Source organism: Cinclus cinclus, chromosome 3 (genome assembly GCF_963662255.1).
Source record: "Cinclus cinclus chromosome 3, bCinCin1.1, whole genome shotgun sequence".
Taxonomy (NCBI): domain Eukaryota; kingdom Metazoa; phylum Chordata; class Aves; order Passeriformes; family Cinclidae; genus Cinclus; species Cinclus cinclus.
Genome location: NC_085048.1, coordinates 97733589 through 97747189, shown reverse-complemented (window position 1 = coordinate 97747189; position 13601 = coordinate 97733589). Strand labels below are relative to the sequence as shown.

Genomic DNA, 13601 nt, shown 5'->3' with positions numbered 1-13601 from the left:
CAGTCATCACCTAATCTCAAGAGGAACAGAGAAGTAGCCAAGAAACTATTCTCACTATCTAGCACAGAGAGGGCAATGACAGAACTTTGCAGAAAAAAAAATCAAAATTAGCTGGGAAAAGAAAATAAAAGGCTGCTTCTAATAAAACTCTCGCAATACTAGCTGAAAGAATAATTAAACCAGAATTACTTCTTGACTACTCCTACTGTTTGGAAACTAGACCATACTCGTTTCCTGAAATTTTATACATTAAGTATTTAGTTACTGAGTAGAGAACAAAAACAAGAGTAAAATGGCTTATGCTTACAGTCCAGCATCCCTTGTTGAATGGAAGTATTTAACAGCATCATTGCAGTAGCAGCATCAATATCAGATTCTGTGAAGCAGAAGCAGCAAAATGTTAGAACTCAGGTAAGCCTGACAAGATGAGGTCTCTCAAATATACAAAGAATACACATAAATATATATATTTGCCTGTACTGGCCTACAACAAAGGGCAAGGGTGGTGAGGGATGTACAAACTCAGACAAAGCATGACCCTTGTACAGCTCAGTACTGTTCCAGATCAGTCTCATACCTTAACTATGACATTCAAAGGCTGAGTTCTCATGTTGCGTTCACTGAAGCCAAGAATCAGTGACACAATTAGACATTCATGTGACAATGCTGCTGCTATACTTAACAACTGCCTTTTGTTTGTACCAGTTGGGAGAGAAAGATTAGACACATGGCACAGCAAAGCACCTCAGCAGCTCCATACTCAGGCTGTGTGAATGTGCAAGGCTGAGAGCAGCCATGCCCATTAACGCAGCACTAATTCAGCACAGCTCCCTCCTCCAGCAGAATTTTTCACACGAGTAAATCAAACGGAAGAAATTGAGACTACGCAGGGGGAAAGGGCACTGAACTGCTCAATCTAGGAAGCAAGGGGATGTAAATAATAAATAGGCACGTAGAAAAGGTTGAGATGAATTGTGGCACTGTGAGCTGGTGAGAAGCACTGTTGCAAAATGCCATCCTTTGCAGAGTAGATTGCTTACATTTCTGAAAGGCACCTTGAGGATAACAGGGTAGAGAATGACATTTCTAATGAGAACAAGGTGAAAGGGAAAAGAAACAAGCACGCTTTCACAGTCATTTCAGGACATGCTCGTGCCCTTTAAAGAGGAAATCCAATCCATTCTTTGGCTCACTTCTGCAATGGATGATGAATACTCCTTATACAGGACAGCAGTATGTATGGTGGAATAACTAGGCAAAACAGGAACAAAGAGACAGTGAGCTCTCACAAGAGCCTGGGTGTCTGAGAGCAGAAGATCACGTCTGAGGTGTAGCTTGGTATGTACATATGTATGAGCAGTGAGTGGAGAACAGGGCTGGAAGGGACCAGCAGCAAGCAGAACAGGCTCTCAGTTCTGCTGAACTGGAACTCTGGGAGGAACTGTTAAAGCAACACATGCAATGTCATTTTTGATGGCATTTGTTTTCTTCCCCACATTACAGGCATTAACTATATTACTGAATTTAAGGGGAGGGTAGTATTGGGAAGGGGATGGCAGAGTTGTCAGCATGGCTTCCTTATCTTGATAATTGCCCCTAACTTCACCCTGGTCAAGGAGAAAATTAAAGAACATGACACCTTGGGAATGTTGTACCAACATGGGAAGGGGACTGAGCTGCTGTTTCCAACACAGGTTATAAAATGTACACATTTTCCCTCTTTGTTTTCCATGCCTTTAATTTTAAATTCAGCATACTTTAGGCTCTACCCCACTGTGCTCATGCAATTATTTTTTTTTCCTTCTGCTTTGGCTTTCTTTAGCAGAAACGGAGCCCCTGAATTCATAGGTTATATGCCTCCAACTGACAAAAAGAAGCAGAAAAATAAAGTGTGAAGAATTACTGCTCCTCTAGTGTAATCAAGAGGTGAAATATCCCCATTCCTTACTTGCTATCCCAGACATTTTATCATGTGATGTTGGCATATAAGCACCACCTTGTTAAAATGACAAGCAATCAGAGGTATTAATGCAATGCAGGATTACTACTTACAAAGAGTATTTCTGTACCATAATACTCCCAAAGAATGAGGAGAGGCACTTCTGCAGTGGCTTCTTAGCAATGCTGTGTCACTGATAATGTGCTTTGGCTTCATTTGTGATTGCTCTTCTCAACAGTGCAGTATTTCCCAAATTTATGCTTCTCCAGCAGAATGGCTGAGGAAGCACCTTATTACAAAGAATTCTGTTCACCTGCACAAGAGCTGTGCTATGGTACCCCAGGAACATGAATGGCTTGCCTCTAACGTCAAAGAAATGCTGAACAGGCTCCCCCACAAGCAGAAAATAAATGACACCAGATACCCATCATTATTGTGGCAACACTGGTGTAGCTAAATGGAAAAGGCAACATCAGACTGGCAACCTCCAAACCTGTCACAGACCACACCAGCAAAATCCTTAGGAGGAGAGGGATTTCTTGTTTTCACCAACAAGCCCTGAGAATCCCAGATTCAGCAGCCCTGCAGCCAAGGGATGTTTCCTTGCCACCCAGATGCCACCACAGAACCTCCAGCTGGGGTGCATGGTGATCATCACCTGTGGGCCAAGCCACTGCTTGGTCTCCAAAAAGCCTTAGCTTTGCTACCTAACCAAAGCTGCTGGTTTGTGGCCAAAAACTACAAGCAACTTTCTCATCTCTAAGCCTAGTGAGCCAGCAAAGTCAGGGAGCTGGGTGTCTGATCAGGTCCCACTTGGACAATGCCTTTCACTACCCTGTTGAGAGAGCTGCAAAAACACTCCTCTGCAACGCATTTTGTTAGATTCAACCCTTTTAAAATTGAGTGCTGTTCACTTTTCAGCACTTAAAAACCAAAGTTATTATTCCTTTTGTCTAGGACAAGCCTAATTAAGCTTTATTAATGAGGTGCAAGAGCTGTGCTCAACTGGCTCCTTTAAAAAAAAAAAACAAAAAAACGCTGCAACCCCCAGCACACTTTCTAGCTCCCTCTTGGTACTACAAGTTTTATGCACTAGCATTTGCTACCTTTGGTTCTCAGTTCTTGGACTTCAATAAAACTGACAAAGAGATGTGCAGCTTTCAGATTCATTTTCTACTGAACTATTCATTAAGTAGGTCATACTTGGGAGTGATGCATGTGCTGAATATTTTGCAGTCAGAACAAGATGGTCCCAATTACACCTTGAACTTCACCTCGTGGATTTAAAATAAATACACAAGTAGCTAATATAACACATGCGTTGTACTACATCTGGGGTTTTTGTCATCTGCCAGACTGTTCAGAGCAGGGACAGGGACAACATCATCTGGGCTGCAGTCCATGCCTGTGACCAAAACCCAGGGAGGGGTGTGAAAGGAAATTCAAAGTTTACCTTTGAGAGATCGGCCATGATTCTGCTGAAGGACCGAAGTCAGGTAGTGAGGGGACGACGACCTACTGGAAAAGAAATTCAACAGCTCAAAGCCAAGCCCTGATGAGGCAGATGATTTGTACAAAGTATAGCAGACACAGTATTATGACCGTAGAAGGCTAAAAACAAAACCAACCCTACTCACCACAGGAAGGCAAGCAATTTCTGCTGCCCTCCATAGATGGCTCAGCACAGGTTCGTAGTTTGTGCAGCACTACTTAAGCCATCACCAGCATTTGGGAAATACCTCCAAATACACACAATAAGCAAAAATCTTGTTGGCTAGAGTCCCTGACTTCTACAGATTTCCTATACCTGCCTAAAGGCTGGATTTTAAACAAAGATATGTATTTTTTAGTACATAAAACCTACACGTGAATAAAACATTAGCTCATAGCTAAGGGATCCTCAGAGGACAGGTAAGGACCAGTTGTGATCATCTGCCTTTCCAAACAGTGGTGGGCAATTAACAAAAACAAAAAGTAATAGGCAAAGACCTGTGGAAGGAAAAAAAAAAAAAAAAAAAATCAAGACAACTGCTGATTTTAAAGTTGATACTACCCTGGGTGTTTTTTTTATAATCAGACCAGCTTTGCACCAAAGTACCCTTAAATTCCTCACAAAATAAAGTGCAAGTTAAAACTTTCACAAGTATTTTATTCTGCTACACACTCAGCCCTAATAATTCAGTTTCTTATAAATATATTAGTGAGCAGTTAGAAGTAACTACAACAAAAATAGTACACACTATTAAAATTGGATGAAATGTAGCAATATGCATCTTTTATAGTGCTGCTGGAACAATCTGAAGGGTGATGACAGAATTTTCAAGCCCAACCTGCAAGATAAGCCTCAGCTGAATGGGAAAAATGTGCAAAACTAGAGTTCACTGTCTTGTATCTTTTCTTGTAGCAGCCACAATGTGCAAAGGGAATAGATCCAAAAATGGGTGAGGGGAAAAAAAAGTAAAATAATGAAAAGCAATGGTCTTACCCAAAATGGCTGTCCTTATAGCCCTCAGATCCACTGCACAAATAGATGCTAAACATCATCATCCTTTTGTCTAAGCTCAGATCCTTCAAAAATAATGTCTACAAAGCTCCCCCAAAGTAAATTAATGCCTGGTATTGATTAAGACAAGGCATGCAGAAGGTATGAGCAAGACGAGGACTGTGGCTGTGCCCAGGGCTGTAAGTCGTGTAGCACTAGAACCAGAATGCAGCCAGGGGCTTCACAATGACTTGTTGAACAAGCTGTGCAGAAATAAAATGCATCAGGGATGCCAATCATCTATAATGCAAATTTCAGTGTCACTAGACACAGATTACAGTTTTGGAAAGCTTCTGCTCAAAGCAACAGCTTAAATTTCATTTTAAAATCACACTGAATGATAGGCGTACTCCCCAAAAACACACTGTAAAATAATCATGAACACCAGTCTTCCCACAGGAAAATTCAGAGACTGTCACAGCTGAATTTTAGGATCACTCTGAAGATAAATTTGGACAGTATTTCAGTCTCTCTCCAGCTGAACCTCTGGGCTTCCTCTCCCTCTACAACAAGGCAGACCCTTGGGGGCCCTTTGCAAAATCAGGCAAGAATTTAAATCAAATTAAGCATGGAAGGGGAAAAAAAGAAATCTGTTTTTCTGTGTGTGATGGAAAGTCACATGAATGTTTTTTATTATTGAAGGAAAATAAACCAGCTTTCATTAGGGAGCAGTTTTGTATCTTAATATGTTTTTTCTTATTTTCTTGTACTCATAAACACAAGCACTGCAAAACCCTTTCCATGTTGAAGTCAGTGGGAATTTTGCCATGTGGCTTCATTAGATCCAGGATTTCCTTGTAATTGTTGGCAAGTGTGACTAGTCCTTCAGTAAAGGAAAAAAAAAAAAAAGCTACCAAAAACAACAGTTTCAAAATAAAGTCCTGATCTTCCAAGTACTTTAGCATACACATGAAATGTCTCCTTCCTCACACCTAATTTTGCTATGTTGCATTTATCCAAGCTAAGTAAATCACACTTAACACAACTTAGGTGCACTGATCCTGGACACCCTGGAGATTTTAAAAGCTTAACTGGTCAAGGCTCTGAACACCCTGCCCTAGGCTGAGTCTGTCAATTCTCTGCACCTCTGGCAGGACAAACAACATCCAGAGCTCCCTCCCCATCTGTATTATTCTCTACATTTTAAAGTCAGGCTGTACTAACACAGACAGAGTATTAAAGCTTTCAAGGACCAAACCTGCACTTGAGTTGTACCCAAAACCAGAAGCCTATACCCCTACATAGAGACACTAAAGCCTGTAAAAGCATTAAGTTCCAGAGCCCAATTACAGTAATTTCAATAAATCTTTATTCCTATAAACCCCAAGCAGTATCACCAGTCATCTCATAGTTTCCAAGCTGACTATTCCTTAATACTTAAATGTTTCAGGGTTATTTTAGTAATGCTCCCAATTCCAACAGAAAGCTGGAAAACAAGATACTTCTGCCTGGTTTGTTCCAGCCCAGGCTGGAGAGAGACCAGAGGCAGTTGGTTCTACCTTGTGGGTTACAAACATCACTGGACAAGGCCATGGCACACAAATATCTTGAGTCCCTAAGGCTTGCACAGGGGTGCCAGTTGGATCCTGAGAAATTCGGTCTGCTCAGTGAAATCCTGCTCCAGGAATCCCAGCTCGTCCTGTTTGTTAAGGAAACTCCTTGCAGTAAGGTTAAGGCAAAGGGCAATGTACAGACACCTTAATTACCTCTTATCTAACCCAAATTCTTTCCTGAACTAGACAAACCAGCTGCATGCCCTCCTCAGAACTGAGCTCACCCAACGTGCTGCTCTGCATTGTGTCCTCCTGCCTCCACAGGTTGACCCAGCTGCCGCTCCTCTTCCTCTACTCAGGACACGACTTTGACTTCAAATTCTGCAAAATCTATTATTGCCTAATCTCAAACTGTGTTGGTAAGGGAGTCCTGGTTTCAGAAGTCTTGCATGCCCCACTTGAGACTACGTTTTTGGCAAAGCCGCTTTTCCATCCCTGCTGCAAAATGCTTTTAAACAACCTCAGAGAAAAGCAACCCTCATAGAGCAGCATCTCAGCACTTCAGACTGTGGAAAAGTTGGATTGTTTTTGACAAAAGCACAGAATAGGCACATTTTATATCCAGACAAGTGACTTACAGGAGAAGACACCCACCTCCTCCACAGAGCAGCACCAGACATCACACTAGAACAGTCTTGATGGACTGTGCTTGAAAGAGAATTTTGCTCCAGTTCCCAGAACTATCCATCCTCTTGAAGAAATTGGGCTCTCCAGAAAGCAGCCAGCACATCCCTGACCTTCTTTTAAACTCTCCCACAGTTAATAAGAGAATTGAACACACCCCAGATGTGCTGTCTGGAAAGCATGAGCTTGTTACATCTCCCCACCTCGTCCAGCTGGTCTCACCTAAGGCCCACTCAAATTCCCAGGTGGCAGCAGGTAACAGCACTTCAACACACTGCTACTTGGAGCAACGTCCTGCTCGGATGAGAACTTTCACCTACCTGGGTGGCGACGCCGGCGGAGTATAAAATGCAAGTGCTGAAGAAAAAGGCTGCTTTTTCAGTGCTTGGACAAGATTGGGTTTGTATTTTGGGTCAACGCACCACAACGACCCTTTTCCATTCACCTGCAGGGAAGAAACACAGCAAATCAGAAAATCCAAGACCAGGCTGGTATACAGTCCTTTCTAATTTAATATCCCCAAGTTGCAGCACAGTGCAATGACTGCATGTCAGCATGCACCACTGCACAGCTGATGCACAGCATCCACAGGCAGCTCATTGTGGATGGTCCCAGAGTCAAGAAAATGGTCCTGAGACCCTCACTATACACTATGGAAGCACTCATCTTGCACAGGCAGGGATAGCATCTCAAAAACCCCTTCTCTAAAGCCCCATTCCCATTTGTCCCCTAAATGCTGTAAACCTTATTTTAACCTTCAAAAACACAGCTGTGAGTTTAAGGACCTGTCCAGGCACCAGCAGACTGATCAGCATTCTCTTCTTTAACAGGTTTCCAGCTAAGAAACTAAAGCACCTTCCCCTTGGTTTAGATACCAACACATACTCATTAAACTTTACATCACCCTGGAAAAGGATCTTGCACAGTGCCCAGCTACAAAATAGATTATTTCCACTTTTTCAAAATCTGAAGATCTAATGTATGCATTTCTGATGCACCTAACAATGTAAGCATCCCTGTGCCAGTTATTCTTGATAATAAATTTAATATATTGAAACTTAAGGAAGATAAAACTCCTGCTTGTCTCAAAGCTTTCTTCACAAATTTACTAAATAAAGAGCCTATTTTTTTGAGCCTGCTAGTTCTTGCAACTTAAAAGAAAATTAGATAGGACATTTAAAACAATTCTACAATCACTGACCTGAGGTATCAGCTAAAAGCTCTGCACATAGCAGCACCAGATTTTTTGGGGAAAACAGATGCTACAGAAACGGAAATGTACATGGCTAAAGGATGGGGCAGCTGTACACCTGAATAGTAAGATCCTTCTAAAGGATTTTTGGGGGCTAAATATGAGAGCAGAAACCCAAGCTTCATGGAGAAGTTCTCCTGTGAGCCCACAGTGGCCAGCTGGCCTCCTTCTGCCTGAAGCACAGGGGGCAATAATACCAATTTATGGATGGATGCTCCATGACTTACTCTAGACTATAAAAGACTTGCAAAGCATGTAAGTCTGTGCTTCTGTTTCAGTCACAGGGGATTTCTGAGAAGAGAAAATACCTTGCTATCAATAGAGAACAATCAATCCAGGGAGAGCCCCAGCTGAGAAAGAGATGCAGCTCTGCAATTGTCACTGAAGCCACAGCCTTTACTAAAGATCTCTGAGCTGCTGCATCTCTCCAAGTTATTTTTTTTTAATCTGAATCTTCCTTATACTTTGCTTTTCATGCTAAAACTGAGCACAGCCTGTAAGATACTTATCAAGAAGCTTACTTTTAAAAAATAAACAGCCATGGTGGCTGGCAGTATGATTTATCCACCTAGGTACTAACAAGGGGCATCCTCCCAACTGGCTCTATCCATCATCTCAGTGACAGACTAACACCCTGATCTTTTTCCCCCCCCGCACCTCTCACAGACCCATTTACCCAGCAGCCCAACCATGTGCAGCTGGCTTTTTTTTCCCCACCTTCCTTTCACAGTATGGAGGTTGTTGCCCCCAGGGAGCAGCAGGAAGTCTCCTGATCAGCAAATCACTATCTGCTATTTTCTCACTTTCTCTTCATGTCTCATTCAATTCAACTGCTGGGAGTTAGTTTCCCTCTTTGATCTTCCCAGCAAGGTACTCTCCAGTTTGCTGCCCTGACAACAAAACACAAGGATTTTGGGTGGGTATTGCAACAGCAAGCTGAACCCGGGCACACCCTGAAGCCATCCAGATACTGACAGATCCAATGCAACAGGCAGTAAACAGGGTGACTTCTTCTTTGGGTCATGTGTAATGTGAAACCACATGTCCACCCACCTTTGGAGACACTAAAAGTAGACATAGAGCTGAAGAGGTGATGGGGCTGCTCCTATGCTGTGAATGCACCCTCTGCTTAGCAAAGCCCAGGTCTGAAATCAAGCGTCACCTGTTAGGTGAAAATCTCCCACAGCTGGAGCTGGAAATGCCACAGAACCAATATCCACCATTAAAACAAGCCAGAACACACTCTGCCACTCCTCCTAGCAAGGACTAATTCAGGACACTCTAAAATGCTAAACTGCCTTTGGAGGTTAGTATTTCATTTCAACTGTGAGGCAAGTGCTGGAATGAAATGTAGGTGTAACTTTTACTTATGATCTACAGAAAAATCCCTCCAGAGTCAGTGAAAAGAGGCCACCAGGCTCTTCTTACTCTGCAACTCAAAACAGGGGCAATCATATAGTTCTGAGATTAGTTTTTTTGGTATATCACCTTTTCTGCATCTTTCTAATGTTTCTAATTTGACTTGCAGGATTTTATCTAGGCAAAAATAAAGGAAGGAAAATAATTCCTGCATTTTAAAGCACTGGAGCTATTTTGTAAAGACAGTAAGTTTCCAGCCCCCAGCATTTCAGGGCTGGATTACCAAAATGTGAGTTGGAAACAAAATGCCTCCCATGATCCACCCTTATCATTTATCACCACCCCACCAGTGAGCAAAACCCAAAGAGCAACCGAAGCAGAGCAGCTCAGCTGGTCCTGGTGGCTCAGGCTCACTGCAGGCACATGTCCCCATGCTGCTGAGAGCTGTCCATCCATCAGCTTCACACCTGGGCAGCAGTCCTGGCTCCATCAGCCAGGGACAGTGTTCACCAGCTGCATCCACCTAAGCAAGGTGAACCACTGGAAAATACTGTCTGTGTGGAAGGAGGTATAAAATACATTCACCAAAAGATTCATCACATAAAAGGCAGCATCTCTCTCCTATCTCCACAGGCTTATGGATGAGACCTGCCCTGCTCTTTGCCCAAATACTTGAAAAGCTGCACAGATTGTTTATCACCATCTCTGGACAAAAAAAGCCCCACAAAAACTACCCCACCAGAGACAAAAATACAAAACCCTAAACCACATATTTACCGGGAAAAGGAGGTTTGTTGAAGATATTCAAGCCCTGTAACCCCCAGCCTCTAGAGGAAACAGTGTCAGGGCCACATCCATGCAAGCAGGGGCCTGCCAAGTTAATGTTTGATGTGGATGCTGATCCTGCCTCCTCACACCTCTTCTCCTCAGCATCAATTAATGAATAATCCCCAATGCTGTAATCATAAAAACAAGTCTAAGCAAAGAACAGGGAGACTCTTTATGGCTTTCAGCCCCAAACCCCTTTACACTTGAGGTCCTCTGTGCTGTGGAGTAAATGCTGCTCCCTCAATAAAAGCAATGTCACAGCGTAGGCACCTCTCTCCCCAGCCTCAAGGCAATATGACAGTGCTCAAGATGCAAAGAGCTGTATCTTCTGAGGATCACTGACTCACAGTCACACCTCCATATCTTCAGGGGAACCAGGGCCACAGCAGGAACACTGGAAGGCAAGCAGGTGTCCCTGGGACTGCTCCAGCATCACCCCCTTGATGTTCATCATCACCATTATCATAGACTCATCTGCCTGGCTGACTGCAGACACGTTCTCAACTGCAGCTCTAAAAGAAAGGGTATTTCAGCTTGTGGGTATGTCACTGGGGTAAACCTTGACACACCACTTAGATACAGCAGCAGTGTGCCATGTGCACACAGAGCAGGCAATGTATTTTAACAGAGTGATGATGTCCTTCCATCCTGATCCCACAGCACAAGAAGCTCCTCCTCTTAACTGCAATGCTGGCTCATGAGGCAGTTACTTTCCCTTCAGCACCACTCATTAAAAGAAAACCACAACATATAATTTTTTTCCAGTGGTCCAAGCAAGGAGAGTCTCCCCCCAATCTCTGTTGGATGCTGTCCTAGACTCCTGAACCCCTGCAGCCTGCAGGTATTTATCTGACTGATGCAAATACATACACAGAATCAGCCACAGCTATGACCATCCAGAGCTACATCTGCAACATGACGGGGCACAGTCTGGTGGAAAGAGCTCTGCAGAATGAGGAAGTTGGTGCTGAGGGGACACCTCTTTGTGCCTCGGACATTCTGGTCAGATCTGCTCCAGCAGGATCCTGTGGACAACATCCAGAGCCATCAGGGCACAGTAAGCATGCTCCTGCAGCAACTCTTCCAGGGCAGCACCAGTCAAAATGAGTCCAGTGCAAGTGTCCTGAAACTGCCCTGCATTGCCAGCTCAGGGGTAAGAGGGGAAAAATCAGCTTTCCTTCAACATGCACTTCCAATCCAAAACAAAGTATCAGCATTATGGCAAAGATGAGGACAGAGTCTTTTTTCTTTTGCTGCCTGACCTCCAAGAGATTTCACAGCTGACAGCCAGCAGCAATAGCCAGGGAGATGTCAGAGAGCAGAGCCTGCCCAGGGATGCAGGGGCACAGACCATCCATCCCCTACTGCCAGACATTTAGACTCTTCCAACAGAAGAGCTCAGATTCATTAGAAAGGCTTTTTTTAAAACCCTGATGTTAACAAATAAACCAGGTTCCTCTGATACAACATGCCATGGACTTTTCTGCATCCACGGACAATTGGCATAGAAGAAAGCTGATTGCGTGCTCCCTTTGAAGTACAAAATGCCATTAACCAAGAAAAAAAAAAGGAAGAAAATACAAAATCATCTTGCCCTTTCAGAGAAGCACCCAGGGGCATGGCTAGCACATGGTTACAGGCAACAGGATCAGCAAAATGAGCTTCTGAGCAACTGCTGCTTGCTCAGAGAAGTGACACCTGAGGAGCTCATCCAAAGAGGTCTGCAGCATTTCCATCACCAGCCAGATCAACTCCCATGGGGTCTAAGCATGCTGCTGTGTGCCACAGACTTATTTTTCAGGAAGAATTTGGAGCAGTACCCTCCTCTGGTCCTTAGTTCTAAGTGGGGCAGAGGGTAAAGACTGAACTGCTGTTTGTTAGAAATGAGGAAGCTTCAGCAAAGTTTCAGGAGGGGCTTTTTTGGGTTTTTTTTTTTTTTGGGTTGTTTTTTTTTTTTTTTTTTTTTTTTTTTTTGTAAGCACAGTTTCTGTTCTTTAGAGTTACAGAGCTGTGCAATTTCTGGAGCCCTGGGAAACCACAGACAGAGCACATCAGCATCACCTTGCTAGCAACAGTGGGAGATATTCTGCATTTTGCTCTTCCTACTAAAGATGTCACATCAAGCAGCAAGCCACCCCCTGAGCCCAGCAATACTCATGGATATGCCAGGATAAGCAGGTGACCACGCATTGTGTCAAGCTGCTGCCACCCAAATGCCAAGGACAGGTTAACTCCTAACACATGAGGCTCAAAAACATGAGAGCATTTAAGGGCAGATCCACAGACAGAAGGAACTCCTACCAATTTAGATTTACCTTTCCTGCCTTAATTTTTCAGAAACTCATGTCACCCTCCTTGGAAAGAGTCACCCAGGCCTTTAACAGCACTTTTGTCACCTACAGCAGTGTGTGATCCCTGCTCAGATCCAGTTGTCCACACAGGGACAGCTTGAGCACCTCGGTTACCCCATTACAGCACCTTGAGCCACATTAAGAGCCCGTCCTAGCACTCAGCAGAATTCAGCAATGGGGCAGTTAATGGACTTGTCATATTGCAATAAAAATTCACTTTTTGTTCAATGCAAGGCTGCTGCTTGTGAAAACAACATTTTAATGCAGAAGCAGGAATATTGAGAAGCAGTGGTGTTCAATTCTATCAGTACAAGGCAGTCCTCCCCAATGCCCACTCAGCTCCAGGACCCCTCTCTACAGCGAGAGCTTGTCAAGCACTCCAAGCATTGCAGGCATTTCTGATAACAAGCCTGCTGTTATCACCAAGTCTGACCTCCAAGCACAGGATTTGTTTGTTGACTTCCAGTATGTGGTCTGTTAGTTTACTGAAGTTAGAGCCAGCTCTTTGAGGAACAAGATGGGGCATGAGAGGGAGAGAGAGGAAGAAAGTCCCTAGTAAAATCATATAAATCATAGTAAGAAAACTTGTACAGAAAAGAGTATCCCTGACATTAAGAAGTGTGTCTGTACTACACAGAGATGCACATCTTATGACATATGTTAAAGCATTACAGTCCATAAAATGCAGGAATTAATACGGTTATTGGAAAGCTAGAGCTGTGCTAAGTCTAACAGGATATCACAAGTGGAAGAGTCAATTTAATATTTGAGAAAGCTGTTGGACTGAAGAACACTCAGCTATGTACATCCAGTGTGCCCACAAGCAAAGGCACCTTGCAGAAGACCACCTGTGCACCCAGAGGGGGGACACCCCTACTCCCAGCTTCCCTGCCTGGTATCCCACAATATCCTCTGCTTGCCAGTCCAATTGTAGCCATGGCCATGCTGGAAAAGAAGGGAAGAAGGAACATACCCCACAATTTCAGCACTGGAAAACAGAGAAAGCACTAGTTTAAGAGGTTTCATCAAGAAATATTCCTAGGAGAGTTATCTGAAATTTCAGGCTGGTTATTGCAGGCTAACAAAATTGTAAGTAAATGGAAACAAGTGTCTTTTGCAATTGCATGTGTGCCAGATTTCAAAAGCATAACCA

General features: G+C 43.5%; 1 protein-coding gene across 3 annotated transcripts in view; it reads right to left on the bottom strand.

Moving 5' to 3' along the window:
- The window catches only part of FOXN2 (forkhead box N2), a 29560-nt gene that overhangs the window by 3903 nt on the left and 12056 nt on the right, over positions 1–13601 (bottom strand). Inside the window, exons 3-5 of one of the 3 annotated variants that reach the window (XM_062490512.1) lie at positions 6979–7103; positions 3393–3457; positions 308–376 (exon numbers count right to left, since the gene is read on the bottom strand). In XM_062490512.1, the coding sequence (XP_062346496.1) occupies positions 308–376; positions 3393–3457; positions 6979–7103 (259 nt within the window). The remainder of the gene's footprint in view (positions 1–307; positions 377–3392; positions 3458–6978; positions 7104–13601) is intronic. The other 2 variants (XM_062490513.1, XM_062490514.1) reach the window with 2 other exon arrangements.